The sequence below is a fragment of the Cavia porcellus genome, unplaced genomic scaffold (assembly GCF_034190915.1).
Source record: "Cavia porcellus strain 051 isolate PalLab524CR breed Dunkin Hartley unplaced genomic scaffold, mCavPor4.1 scaffold_27, whole genome shotgun sequence".
Taxonomy (NCBI): domain Eukaryota; kingdom Metazoa; phylum Chordata; class Mammalia; order Rodentia; family Caviidae; genus Cavia; species Cavia porcellus.
In genome coordinates, this window is record NW_026947510.1 from 6,970,378 (window position 1) to 6,984,456 (window position 14,079).

At 46.5% G+C, this 14,079-nt stretch overlaps 1 protein-coding gene across 1 annotated transcript in view; it reads left to right on the forward strand.

Moving 5' to 3' along the window:
* Podxl2 (podocalyxin like 2) overlaps nt 1-14,079 on the forward strand; it is a 39,413-nt gene that overhangs the window by 17,216 nt on the left and 8,118 nt on the right. Inside the window, exons 3-4 of the mRNA XM_004999648.4 lie at nt 9,787-10,556; nt 10,720-10,794. Coding sequence (XP_004999705.2) covers nt 9,787-10,556; nt 10,720-10,794 — 845 coding nt within the window. The remainder of the gene's footprint in view (nt 1-9,786; nt 10,557-10,719; nt 10,795-14,079) is intronic.

Here is a 14,079-nt window from a genome sequence, read left to right on the forward strand (position 1 = left end):
TGAGGTCTCTCTGGGGGGAGCTTGTCCAGCTGCCAGCAATTCACTCAACAAACACTCTTTGTGGACTCTGTAATCTCTCGAACACCGCAGTAAAGCCCGTGTTTTCACAAGAGTGGAGGAGTTGCCAATGGGTAGGTTGAGAGTAAAGAATGATTCAGGTTGTTCGGCCTCAGGCAGAAGAATGCTAAACTGGGGGGATCCTTGCCTTCCCAGGGGGATGTAGCAGGAGGTCCTCATTTACTAGATAGAAAACAACAACTACAACAACAACAAATAGGCAGGGTGGGATGCGATGACTACACAGGCTTCATCTTCCTATAAACCACTGCCTCTGTGTGGTTAGAGAGGGGATGGTTCCCAGGGCTTTAGGGAAGTTGCAGTTTTCCATTAAGGCCACTAGAGGTGATTGTAACTTCACAGTGTGTCTCCTGCACCTCAGGAGGAAAGTCGGCCCAGAGCAGTGGCTGAAACCCCGGGTAGCCCCAGAGCTCCCTTATGCCTTGGGCAGGTTGTGCTTGCCTCCCTGGGGACAGGGAAATGGATAGGCTTCCGTGGAATGGTGAGTGTGTCTCGCTGACTCTCACTGATCCACACAGGGATCATGTTACAGAGAAGGACATGGGCTGGGTCACTCATCCATGGCCACTCAGCCACTGAGGATGCGAGATCACACAGTCAGGGAAGAGGAGCTTTGGATGTGGAGAGGGAAGGAACCAGGATGCCAGGCACTGTTGGTCACTCCAGAGGGGACGGGAAGGAGAGGAACTGACGAGGACAGCAGAGGAAAGTGTGTGTGCAGCGCAGGTGAGGCCCTGGGTGCAAGAGACCTCACTGCTCCCTTCTGCCCTGACCCAGGACCCATGTGAAGTGCTGGGAAGGCAGAGAGGAAGCAGCCACCTTGCTTGGCCTTATCTGTTTGTAAGCAAGTAAACCCTATTTTATTTCTCTTCAGGACAGTAGAGTTGTTGAGTTTAGTGCCATTGCTATACAAGATGTGTCTATCAGAACTGTCATCACAGCTTAACATATCCGGGCTAGTAAGAATCTTAGGAATAAGTCATGGACACCAGCATCCCTGTTTGCCATGGAGGATGGAAACCTAGACAAGTGAGGGGACTTGGCATTGCTCAGCAGGTAAGCAAGTAGCTGAGTCTTTTCACTCCCGGATCCAGTGGCCAGCAGCACGATGCATGACACAGGACTTCTCCGAGGAGGATGTGAGCAGACCAGGGAGCAGGTGTGGACATGTGGGCTTCCAGAGAGTCAGTGTCAAGCCTGGTAGGGGGATAGTTGTCATTAGCTTGTCCTCTTGGGGGTGGCCTCGGAGGACCCTGCTGGGGGAATAGCCCCAGCAGCCACTGCATTGCTCCCTTCATGGCTTTAGGGAGCAGGTGCTTCCTGGAAGCCCCCCACCCCACCCCACACCATTTCTCTAGACCTGGCCAGGCTGGTGCAGTTAAGGGCTGGCTGCCCCCACAGTCCAGTGCCAGCTCTTTCCTCTCAGCCAGTTCTGTCTGCAATCTCTTCCCTGCCTTCCCATGCCATTACCTCCCTGCATCTCCCACCCACTGCCCTGCTCAGCCCCTAACCCCCTCTTCGCTTTCTTTCATCCAGTTCCTGCACATTGCTGAAATGTCATGACTGCCAGGGGTTTTATATTGTGTTTCCTAAACACCCCTCAGCTCTACTCTGGTATTCTTGCTCATTTTAAGTGTGTTTCTAAGCATTGCATTTTAATTTTGAATAGATCTGGCTATAAAGTTCTTAGTTATCTTTAAGTATCTTTGTTTTTTCATAGACCTTTTTGTCTTATTTCTACTTGTGTGTTTTGCAGTTCTAGGAAACAAACCCAGATCTTCATGCACATTAGGTGCGCACGGTGCTTGTCACAGCCCAGCTCTCTATACCTGTTGCATGAGCAGAATTTTCTTCTTGGTCTTTCTGGAGACATTAGTAAGAATGCCAAGTCCACTTGTGTTTACTAGATTAACTCTGTCCTCAGCAGGCAGTTGCTTTGCTTTGTTGTGTGTTCACGAGTAGTTCTGAAACATCTTACAAGCCGATCATGAAGTGCACACCAGTAATCCCAGCGTGCTGGGATGCTGTAAATTCAAGCCTAGTCTGGGTAGTTTACCCATTTAGCCAGACCCTGTCTCAAAAATCATGTGACTCTTGACCCACTTTTCATGTCTGCAAAGGGAGAGTGGATTGGTTATTACGGGGGTGCGGAGGCTTCCTCGGCAGTTGTGTGGTCACCATGCCACAACAGACACTTATCCTCGGGCACCATGCCTGGCAGCCACTGAGCCACTGAGGTCAGCTTCCCTCCAGAGGGTTACAGAGATGTTGGGGGACAGGAGGTCTTTTTTTAATAAACTTTTTATTTTTGCGACAGGGTCTCACTGTGTAGTTCATGGTGACCTTGTATTCACTGTATAGCTGTTTGGCCTCAACCTCACAGCAATCCTCCTATCTTAGCCTCCCAAATTTACAGGGTTGTGCCATCATGCCTGACTAGACAGTAGGTTTTAATTTACCGAGTCTCAAAAAATACTCTTAGCAAGCAAGAGCAGGGTGGATAGAATACTATAATTATTCATTTAAACATTACCACAGGCTCTTGGTTATCACTAAGACAGTTAAACTGCTGAATCATACTTTTTACTATAGGGAAGCAAATGTTTTTCTGCAAGAATTCTCAGATCTCTGTGGATCCATGTTCTGTTTACAACAAGTTGCTTCCAAGCTTGCTGTGTCACTTCTGTCCTGAGATTCATTTGTACAATAGTCCTGCAGGTTTGTTGATTTCCCATGTCTCTGTCCCCTGTGATATCCTTAAATAACCTTCTCAGAATCATGGACAGCAAAACTTTTCTTTTTTTTTAGGGTAGGAAAATGCACTGGAAGAAAGGAATGGGGAATAGGAATGGAGATTGGGAAGAGCTCCTGAGAGACAGCAGGGGACCTGGCTGGGTTGTCAATGAGCCCACCTCTCAAGTTTTTTTTTTTTTTTTTTTTCTTTTTCCTTTTTACTGGTACCAGGGATCAAACTCACAACTGCCTGCTTGTAAGGCAGGCACTTATGCCACTGAGCTAAATCCCCAGCCCCTATACCTCTCAAGTTTTATACAGTAAAATCATGACGTGGGTACAACACGGATCAAAATATTGATCAACTAATAAGATTGCGAGTATAGTAGGTAATATTGATTTAATGGTAGCAAGAGTACATGAGTGACATTGTCAACCTTGATTGATAATCTATAGTTTTAGTCTTAGTGGTTTTAGTTTTAGTAGGTGAGAGAGGATGACCCCACTCCTAAAGAGATACTGGAAAGTCTCAAAAGGTCAATACCAATAATCCCAAGCCTCTTCATCCCTTAGTGAAGTATGTAAAACTGGCCATTGTGACTTTTAATCTTCAGATATGCCTCCAGCCACAGTTCTGATGAATTCTCATCCTCTGCACTGACTCCCTTGAGGTCCCAGCCTGGTCTGACTGTCTAGTATACATCTACCCAACTTAACTGTCTATAAAAGTCCCCCTTCTGAAGAGGTACCCTAACTGCAGGTAGGTGATAAGGGTACTGGTTTTCATCTAGCTGTTTTAGACTGAGAAGGATTGGATAGAGGAGACCAAAGTCAGGGGCCTTCTCCAGTGAGCTAATCTAATGGGCCTCAGACAGAAGATGGACAGCAAAACTTTTAACTCTTTCATTTATGACAATGTCATTATTTTGCTGTCACACTTCAGTAATAGTTTAGTTGGGTATAAAATTACAAGTTCAAAATAAACTTCACTAAGAATTTTAAATCATTTTTCAATTTCTTCCTATAGCCTTGGGTTATGAATTGGAAACTGGGTGATAATTCACGGATCTCTTTTTTGTCCCTTTATCAGTGGTCTGTCCTTTCTTTTTTATTTTTTTCTTTTTTTTTTTATTTAAGGAGAAAAGAAAAAAAACAGTGAAGGGGTACAAGTTATACAGATTTACAGAAGAAAAAAATGCGCAGTAGGAAATCACTAGTTAATGGATTACATATTGCCATCTTAGAAATAATTGTTCAAGTCACAAAATTAAAGCTTGTAGAGTGGACATTCCAACAATGATACTGCAAACAGTTCTGTTCAATGATCCAATAAAACTCTGTGATATCATTTTCTATCTTATACACTTAAATATACATGCAGTTATATAGTTTAGAGCACTTTCTTTTCCTCTCTTTTGTACAATGACTATTACACATTTTGGGTTTCATTGCTCCCACCATTCTTACTGCTTTTTTGGAAGAGAGTAAAACCAAATGTGACATAACAGAACAGAATCGGTCAAGTCAAAAGGGTGGACATAATAGATAATATAAAAACATAATACAAGGTGATCAACAATGGTTACCATAATGCCTCCCACTATTTCTAATAGAATTGCCTATATCATTAGTTGTAATACAATTGAACAAAACAGTAAAGAACAAAACCGACAAAACCAAAACATTGGAGACATTGTAGGTCTTCAAAAGTAGATAAAAGTCAACGAGAATGGGTGTTATAATGAATCTCATTATCTTCTCAGCTGATGCCTAAACTTTCGAACCTGATACTATCCAGTAAAACAGAATAGAGGAACCTCAGTCAAAAACAAGATGGTGAGAGTAATACAGGGCTTCAAATCAAGATAATAGAAAGTCAAAGTGGGTTACTATATTATATCCTGCTATTTTTTTCCCTTTAATTAAACGGATAAAAATGAAAAAGTAAATAATGGAGTGGAGATTGAGAAAAAAAAGAGGGCATAACAGCGAAACAGGGCAGATCAAAACATAACCATTTAAGCAGAATAGTGTTTCACCACCAGATAATTCCGACCCAAAAGTAGTTACCATATTGACTCTTTCCTTGAAGTCCTTGAGTACAACTTCGTATACTGTAGCATTAAGTATATCAAAACAATGTAAAACCATTTAAGAGAATGACAGCATTATAGAGTATTTAGAATCGACTAACAGAAAATGAACAATGGTTTCTGTATAATCTCCTTGTCTTTAAAAGGTTTTTGCTTATACTATCGTACATAATAAAATCCAATAAGATACAACCTGTTTAGACCATTGGAGACAGAAGAACAAAAGCTAGATGAGACTTCAAAACAAGATGGTACTAAATCAGTATTACCTATTAAGATGTCATTTTCTCCAAAATAGCTGTTCCTATCATCCAATCTTCTCTGTCTCATTTCTGTTGAGCTCTTTTTCTGTCAGTAGCTGTCAGTTCGTCTTCTTCATTTAGTTCTCTGCTCCATTCGTTGTGGCCTCCCCGCCACTATTTCTGGGTTCTTTGTATTTTTCTCTTTTTAGAATATCCTGCAATACTTTCTGTAGGGTTGAATTGGTGGTTGCAAATTCCCCCAGTTCCTCTTTATCCTGGAAGCACCTCGTTTTTCCATCAATTTCCAGGGACAGTTGTGCAGGATATCTCAATCTTGGCTGGAGATTATTATCTTTCAAAGCTTGAATTATTTCCCCCCATGCTCTTCGTGATTTGATGGTTTGTGCAGAGAAATCTGCTGTAATTCTGATGGGTATTCCCTTGTAAGTGGTCTGTTTCTTGTCTCTGACAGCTTTTAATATTCTGTTCTTGTATTGAATTTCTGGAATTTTTATTATTATATGCCTGGGTGTTGCTCTGTTTGGGTTGTAGGTAGCTGGGGTCCTGTATGCCTCGTACATCAGAGTATCTTTACCTTTTGCTAAATTAGGAAAATTCTCCTGGATTATTTCTGTGAGTAGCTTTTGTAGTTCACCTGTTTGTGTCCCTACTTCTTCTTTTATGTTCTTAATCCTTAAGTTATGGCTCCTCTTATCATCTTCTTGTCTTTGTATTATTGCTGTTTGTTTCTTTGTTATTTTTAAGAAGTTTTTCATTTCATTCTCCCATATTACAAGTCTGGCCTCCAGCTCAGATAGTCTGTCCTTAGTTTCTTTCAAGCTGTTATGCCAGTCTTGGATAGACTTCTTAATTTCTTGATAGTCCTTTTGAACCTGCTTCACGTACTCTATGCTTTCTCTGTTTTCTCCATCAAGCAATTCTCTCCTCTTTTTCTGTTCTTCCATTCCATCATCTGTTTTTTCCTGGGTGGTGCTTAGCATATCTCTAACTATTCTGCATACTTCTAGCTTCAGGTCATTGATAACTTCATTCCTGAATTGGTCTATGAGGCTCTCTATATGGCGCTTAATGTATATTGGTGCGGTGTCCACTATTGCCTGTTTCTCAGAATTGGGGGCCGAGGAGCCTTTCTTGTTGCTTCCCTTCCCCATATTTTCTGTTCCTTATAAAATGCAAACTTACATAGGAGGCCCGGCTTCCCTGCCTGTCAGCCACAGCCTGATCAAATTGCGCTGGCTAGTTGTTCCCGCCCACCGCTGCGCCCCAGGGAGTCGCGGAGGAGGCAGCCTACGCGGGAGTCGGTCGCTCCTCCGGGCCACCGTCAGACTCTGGGATCTGGGTTAGGCCAGCCTAGGGAGTCCGCCAGCAGCGTCACTCAGGCCAGGCACTTTTCACCAGTCCCGTCCGAGAGGGGAATGTGCGGCTGGAGTTGCCACCGCGCCCTGCTCTTACAGGACTGCCTGAGCCCAGAAAAACCTCCACTGGAGTCAAACTGTGGTAGGGGGTCAGTTTCTCTCACTCACCTCGCCACCAGTCAGTTTTCGTGTATGCCTCCTTGTCCGTCCTGTTTTCGACTCCGTTCGCAGACTCCCGTTCCCAGAGCTTCTGCGCGTCTCTCCTTGCCGAGCCGCTTGTGGAGGCAGCCAGCCGCCGGGCGGCGGGAAATCCAAACCGCGGTTTCCAATGGCGCGGGGTCGAGCCTCCACACCGAGTCTTTTCTGTTCCTATTTTAGCGCCAGGACTGTATTCTAAGTTGGTTTCTCTCAGCCCAGTTCGTTCCTGAGTCAGCAGAGCATATCTCTACCCGTTCATGTCTCCTTAGTCCACATCATTCCTGGCCTCTGAGCCGAGCCTTTCAGAGAGCCTCCGGTAGTTGCTGTTGTCTGTCCGCCATGTTCTCCCGGAAGTCAGTGGTCTGTCCTTTCTTGGGGAACTTTTAGCCTCTCCTCTGGCTCCTTAGGACATGCACTGTGCGGAGTGAGGTGAACGGCAAGTCCAGCTTGCTCACTGATGCGCCCCCTGGTGGAGCCATCAGAATTCTCAAAGACTGCTGGTAGGAATGTAACATTGTACACTCACTTTGGAAATAGTTTAGTAGTTTCTTAAAAATTTAAACTGGGCACAGTGGTGTACACCAATAGTCCCAGCTACAGAAGGCTGAGCAGGAGGATCACTTGAGTCCAGGAGCCCAGGAGATCAAGACCAGCCTGGGCAACACAGTGAGCCCACACTGTCATACAACAAAACAAACATATGCATATACCCATTGTGTAACCCAGCTGTTCCAGGAAAAAAGAATGTGTGTGCCCACATGAAGTTGTTTTTGTTGTTGTTTTGTTTTGTGTTTTTTGAGACAGGGTCTTACTATGCAGTGCAGGCTGGCCTTGAGCTCCCTTTGTAGTCCATAGTGGTCTTGAACTTGCAACGATCCTTGTGCCTCAGCCTCCCTACTGTTGGGATTACAGGTATATGCCACCACGCCCAGTCCACATGAAATTTCTATATAACAATATAAAGGTGCCTCAATTCACTAGCACTTTTGTTTGTGAACAGTATGGTTTGCACACAGAAGCATTTGGCAAAATTTTATTTTTGTTTGTGAATTCTGGCCATCTTTTCGAGAATCCTGGGACGAATTAAGTTTGTGAAGCAAGGTATCATAGTACTTGTTAATATCCCTAACTGGAGGGCCTGGGGATTTAGCTCAGCGGCATAAGCACCTGCCTTGCAAGCAGGCAGTCGTGAGTTTGACCCTCGGTACCGATAAAAAGGAAAAAGACCAAAAAAAAAAATCCCTAACTGGAAACAAGTCAAAGATCCACCAACAATTATTTGCATAAATTAATTACAGATATTACACATATATTTGTACAACGGACCACTACTGAACAATTGAAAAGAGTAAATTTTATTTATTTAGAGAGAGGGTCTCACTGTGTCATCCAGGCTGGCCTTGAACTCACTGTGTAGTTCAGGCTGGCCTCAAACTTGAGGTGATCCTTAGTTTCTGGAGTGCTGGTATTATAGATATGTGCCAGCATGCCCAATGACAAAAGTAAATCATTGATATAACTGTGCTGAACTAAGCCAAAGAGAACACACTGTATGGTACATTTGTATCAAACTCTATATGTTGCAAACCAGTCAGCGTATAGTGACAGAAACCAGTCTGAAGTGACAGTGCTGGAGAGGAAGGGGGCCTGGGTAACACAGGAAGTTTTGCGAGGTGATGGATAGGTTCTTTCTGTGTAGCTCTCAGGGCGTCTCTGGAGTCACTGGTCACAGAACAGAGCCATCACCCTGTGTGGGTTTGCCAGGCCCTTGCCAGCTCCAGGCACGCACTCATGAGTGTTGTTACCAAGCAGAGAATGTGGTTCTCTTAGGAACTGTCCAAGCCACAAGGACAGGTGTGGGAACAGTGGGCTACTTACCCACCATGCCCAGGCCAGCGTCCTGACCACTTCCTGGACCTTCTGGGTGTCAGCTTTCATGGACACTGGGTCTGTGAAATACAGTGTCAACTGTAGCGTGTCAGCTCCCTAACAGCCACATTTAAAAAAAAACTTCAGTTACTTTTCTCCTACTGCTGCAAGAGGTTCTGGAGAGGGAGGAGATTGATGCGTGGACTTCCCTCTCTGTCTTTTTTTTTTTTTTTGTGTGCCAGGGGATTGAACTCACAACCTTGTGCTTGCCAGGTAGGCACTTATGCCACTGAGCTAAACCCCCAGCCTTTCCTTCTCTGTCTTAAAATGCCCCTACCACACCATTGTGAAGCATTCTGGTGCTGAAGCATTCTGCTGTGCTGATGTGTTGGGTCACTGCTCTGGTTTTTATGTGTAGTTCTGAAGAGTCCTGGGCCTCCATGAGAAACCTGTAAACAGCCTGCTCTGCTGATTCCTGATTGGCTGCTTCAGAGTGTGATTCCCAGGAAGTAAGAGACTCGGTCCCCTGGCCCACTGCATACATGACCCAGAAAGTCTGCATACTTTGGGAGGCTCCAGCCTCAGCCCTGGCCTCTCTTAGCCCAACAGCTTCATTTCCCATCAGGGCCTCCCTTGCAGAAAAAGAGCATGGTTTAGGAACAATAAGTAATGTCACTGGTCTCACCTGTGTGGTGATAAGGGTGGTCCTTACCTGTAGCCCCAGCTACTCAGGAGACTGAGTCAGGAGGATAGTTTGAGCCCGGGAGTTCAAGGCCAGCCTGGGTAACAGAGTGACATATCCCATCTCAAAAAGAAAGAAGGAGGGTGTTTCTTCAAAGCTCATTGGAGGATTCATCCAGAAGGTCCCTTTAGACCCCTTATAAGAGAGATGAGGGGAGCCTTTCTGAGGGGAGGATGAGTATTTCCTCGTGGGTCCCAGATGAAAGCAACGTGGCTACTCTGAGGTGCATATGCAAAATGTCTGCACATTCCTGTGCTCACTGAATTTGGTGACAAACGTGAATTGTGTTTATTACCACTAGGGAGAAGTGTCCCCCACAGGCTGACCCCCTTCTTCCTGTGGTTCCCCAGCATTTCCAGAACTCTAGGATCTTTTCCTGTGGGCCTTTCCCATTGGTAAGTACCACCTGAGTTGGTGCTGGATTGACAAGCGGCGCCCTTATGTCCCTGTCCTAGACTATGGCTTCCCAGACCTCACGGAGAAGGCAGGGCCGATGGACTTGGATGATGCTGGCCAGGCTGCGGAGCTGCTCAGCCTCCCCTCCACTGTGCCAAAGCTGAACCTGGTAGAGCCGCCCTGGCAGGTGCCTCTGGAAGAGGAGGAGGAAGAGGAGGAGGAGAGGGAGAAGGAGGAGGTGGAGAGGGACGAGGAGGACGAGGAGGAGGAACTGCTGCCTGTGAGCGGGTCCCAGGAGGAAGCCACCATACAGGCTCGAGACTTTGTCCCCAGCAGCAACAGCCCGGCCCCAGGTGTCCTGGGACACAGGCATGAGGAGTCTGGGGACCAGGCCGCATCAGGCGTGGAGGTGGAGAGCAGCGTGGAGCCCAGCTCGTCTCTGCCCTTGGTCACTCCCAGCATGGTGACCCTAGGGCCTCAGGACCTCCCCATAAAGGAGGCCGGGGCCACCATGCTGCTGGCAGCCGGATCCCGGGTAGAGTTTGAGATCCCTGGAGAGGCCAGCAAGGAGGCTACCGTGGGAATCGGCAGGGAAGTGGCTTCATCCTTATCCCCAGCTTCGTTCCTGCAGACCGAAGCTTCCCTCAGGGCTGAGATCCTGGATGAGGGCCGTCCATACCCCAGGACCCCTGCCCCTTCTCCATCTGCCCCCCGAGACTCTGCACCAATGCTGTCCTCTGCCATCCCAGGACAGGAAGGTGTCAGCCAGCAGCCCCCAAGGGGATCTGTGGCAGAAGCTCCTTCCAGAACTCCATGGGACTCCACTCAGGTGAGGCCCTTCCTCCCCTGGGTCTGCAGAGTGTGGGGTACTCCATGTGTCGCCTGGTGCAGGCTGTTGGCTCCCATCTGTGGGCAGCCCTCTGCCCCCTGCTCCTCCAGGTCTTGCCTCTCCCTGGTGCCCGAGTGTCACCCACTTTTGTCTCCTGGCACAGGTGATCTGCAAAGACTGGAGCAACCTGGCTGGGAAGAACTACATCATCCTGAACATGACTGAGAACATAGACTGTGTGAGTGCTGGGCAAGGCTGGTGGGAGGAGGGTGGCCAGGGCAGGTGCTGGGCACAGCAGGGTGTGGGCAGTGGCTCTGTCTTTACTGCTCAGTGCTAACCCAGAACTGGCACCACCGACACCAAAAATGCAACGCACTTTCTGTATTATAAAATTTGTAAGGGCTCTTCTGTACTTGCCTCCTTCTCTTTTCAGTTTAAAAGAATCCTTTTGTTTCTGTGCACAGTATTGTCTGTGATATTGTAGTTCTTTGTTTTGTGTTTCAAGACTGGGACTCACTGTGCTGCCCAGTCTGGGCTCAAGTGACCCTCTTTTCTCACCCACCATAGTAGTGACACCAAAGGCATGTGTCATCATGCCCAGAAAAATCTTTATAAAAACTTGGTTTTCTCCGTGTGTGAGTACTTCCCCCATTGGTTTGCCTTGGCCCGGTTTTTCACATACAGGCTCTCCTGCATTTCTGCCAGCACTCGCTGTTAGCTTAGGGCTGGGTGGAGCTGTTTTTGGTGCTGGCGATGGGGACTGAGGCCTGGTGCATGCCTGGTGAGGCCTGGTGCTCTACGGTTGAGCTCTATTCCCAGCCCTTATCTGAAACTTTGAGATAGAGTCTCTCTAGGTTGGCAAACCTGGTTTGGAACTTGTGATCTTTTTGCCTCAACCTCCCAAGTAGCTAGGATTACAGGTGAAATTTCTCAAGTCAGCATCACTGTGTCCTTCTTTCTAGGGTGTTTAGAATTTTTGAAAAGGGACGTCTGTTCCCCAGAACAGTGAAGGGCTGGTTGTCAGTGTCCAGGGATCCACACTGGGACAGAGGCGAGGGTGTCTCAGGATTCTAAGTATTCATGTAGAAATAGTGGAAATAGTGATTATCATTCACTTCCCCAAAGCCACCACACACACACACAGGCACACACAGGCACACACAGGCATGCACGCACGCATGCACACACACATGCACGCACACATGCACACACACATGCACGTGTATCTACTCAATTGTGCCTGGTGTCCTCTAGGTCAGGACCGTGCTTCTTTAAAGTTTCTGAGGCTGAAGGTGTCACTCTGTGGTCCATCTTCTGTGGTTGTGAGGCCTTCCCAGCACTTGGGGAAAAGTACAAAAGCAGTTAGACTTCGATCCTCTACTGGGAGAAGAACGTGGGTCAGGCTTGCAGCATGAGGGGAGAAGCCTGGGGCCAGGGGTTTCTTCACAGCCTCCTAACCAGTTCCTTTGTTCTGATCCTGGGAGTTAACAGTGCTGATTAAACAGTGGAGTTTCTGGGATGTGGGTCATCAGGGACTGATTACAGCTCAGCTTCTATGTCTCAGCAAGTCCTAAGCCAGCCCACTTTGCCATCCAAATCATGTTGCTTGGCTTCGTCAGCTGCTTGGCTTTACATTTGTGTCTGGTGTCTTCGAGGTTAAATTCTTTACTCTTGTTCAGTGAGTTCAATGGGAAAGAAAGCAGATGCATGTGTTTAATCCAAATGTGAGCAGAGTGAATTAGGTGGGGTAGGACACAGGTAGTGTCAGCCCCCAGGAGGCTGAGGCAAGAGGGTTGTGAGTTTGAAGCCAGCCTGGACTATATAGTTAGGCCCTGCCTAAAAACAACAGCAACAGCAAAGAGGTGGCCCCAACATCAATATAAACGGAGGGGTTTTAACACAGCTGATGCGTTTCTCTTCTTACTGATACTCAAACACCTCATCTTTACCAATGAAAGTGTCCTTGTTTTGGCCTCTGCCTCATTTTTAAGTTGGTTTTGTTTTGTTTTTTGTTTGCTTTTTTGAGACAGGATCTCACTATGCAGTTCAGACTTACCTTAAACTCAGTATGCAGCCCATGCTGGCTTTGAACTCATGGCAGTCCTCCTGCCTCAGCCTCCCAAGTACTTGGATTTTAGATGTGTCTCACCATGCCTGGCTTCTGCATTCTTCAGGCCAACCTGTTAATGTCTGATACTCTCCTTATCTCCATCCCCCAGTATGGAATCAACATTTCTGCGAGGAGCCCTTATTCTCATTACTGAGAAAGGTACTGAGGCCCCGCAGTGTGATACTTGAGACCCTTAAATCTTTGGCAGATGTATTTGTACTTTTTTTGAAACATGGTCTCATTGTGTAGTTCAGACTGTCCTCGAGCTCACTATGTAGCTCAGTCTGGCCTCAATCGCGCAGCTCTCCTGTCTCAGCCTCCCGAGTGCTGGGATTACAGGTGTACACTACCTCACCTGGCTACTTGCACATTTTTGCTGTGCATATTTGAATAATAAAGCCTGATGTTCATATCTCTCTTTTCCCACAGATATTAAAATGCTTCTAACATGTTGTCCTTGTTTTGTCTTTTGTGTTATTTAAATTTAATATGTAACATCCCAGCTATCAATTTTTGGGTTTCTTTTAGTGTAGCCAAAACTAAAATTTACCATCTAGACATTTGCAAATTCCAGTCCAGCTGTGTATGTATATTCATGTTCTTGTGAAACAGGTTCCTGGTACTTTTTCATCTTCAAAACTGAAACTCTGGGCCTGTTAACAACTTCCTATTCCTTTCTCCCCTCCCCCGAACTCCTGGCAACCACCTTTCTCTTTTCAGTTTCTAAGAATTCAGCCCCTTCAAATACCTGAGCTGGGTCTTGTCATACAGGATTTATCTTTGAAGTCCAGTCCTTTTCTGCTCAGTGTTCACGGCTGGTACCTGTGGTAGCATGTGTCAGAGTTTCTTTCTTTTTCAAGGCTTAAACTGTTTCGTGTATGAACAGAACACATTTGTTCACCCGTCCACTTCACCTGGACGTGGGAGTCGCTCCCATTTCACCTGCTGTGAATGTAGGTTGCAGGTGTCTCGCCGTGTCCCGTTTCTGGCTCTGTGGGTCCATTCCCAGAAGCGGGATTTTTCCATCATATAATCATTCCACTTCAGTTTCACTGAGGACCCTCCACACTGTTTCCCACACCAGCTGCCCCGTCTTCCATTCACAGCAGCACAGGTCTAGGGGCACCTTTGCGGTGCCTCCCTGTGGTTTCAGTTGCGTTTTCCTGATAAAGAAGTGTGACGAGCACCAGTCACTATTATCAGCAGCCACGGTCTGCTCCACTCTATCAGTATACTTGTTTATTTGCAGCAAGACCATCGCGTATCTCTGCTGCTTCCTCTGGTTGAGTTTCCTGCTTCCTCCAGTAGTATTAATCAGCTTCTTTTCAGTGTGACACAATACCTCAGATAAACAGCTTGCCGGCAGTTTGCTGTTGCTTGTGGTTTTGTCTGGTCAGCTGGTGGCTTGCTTTG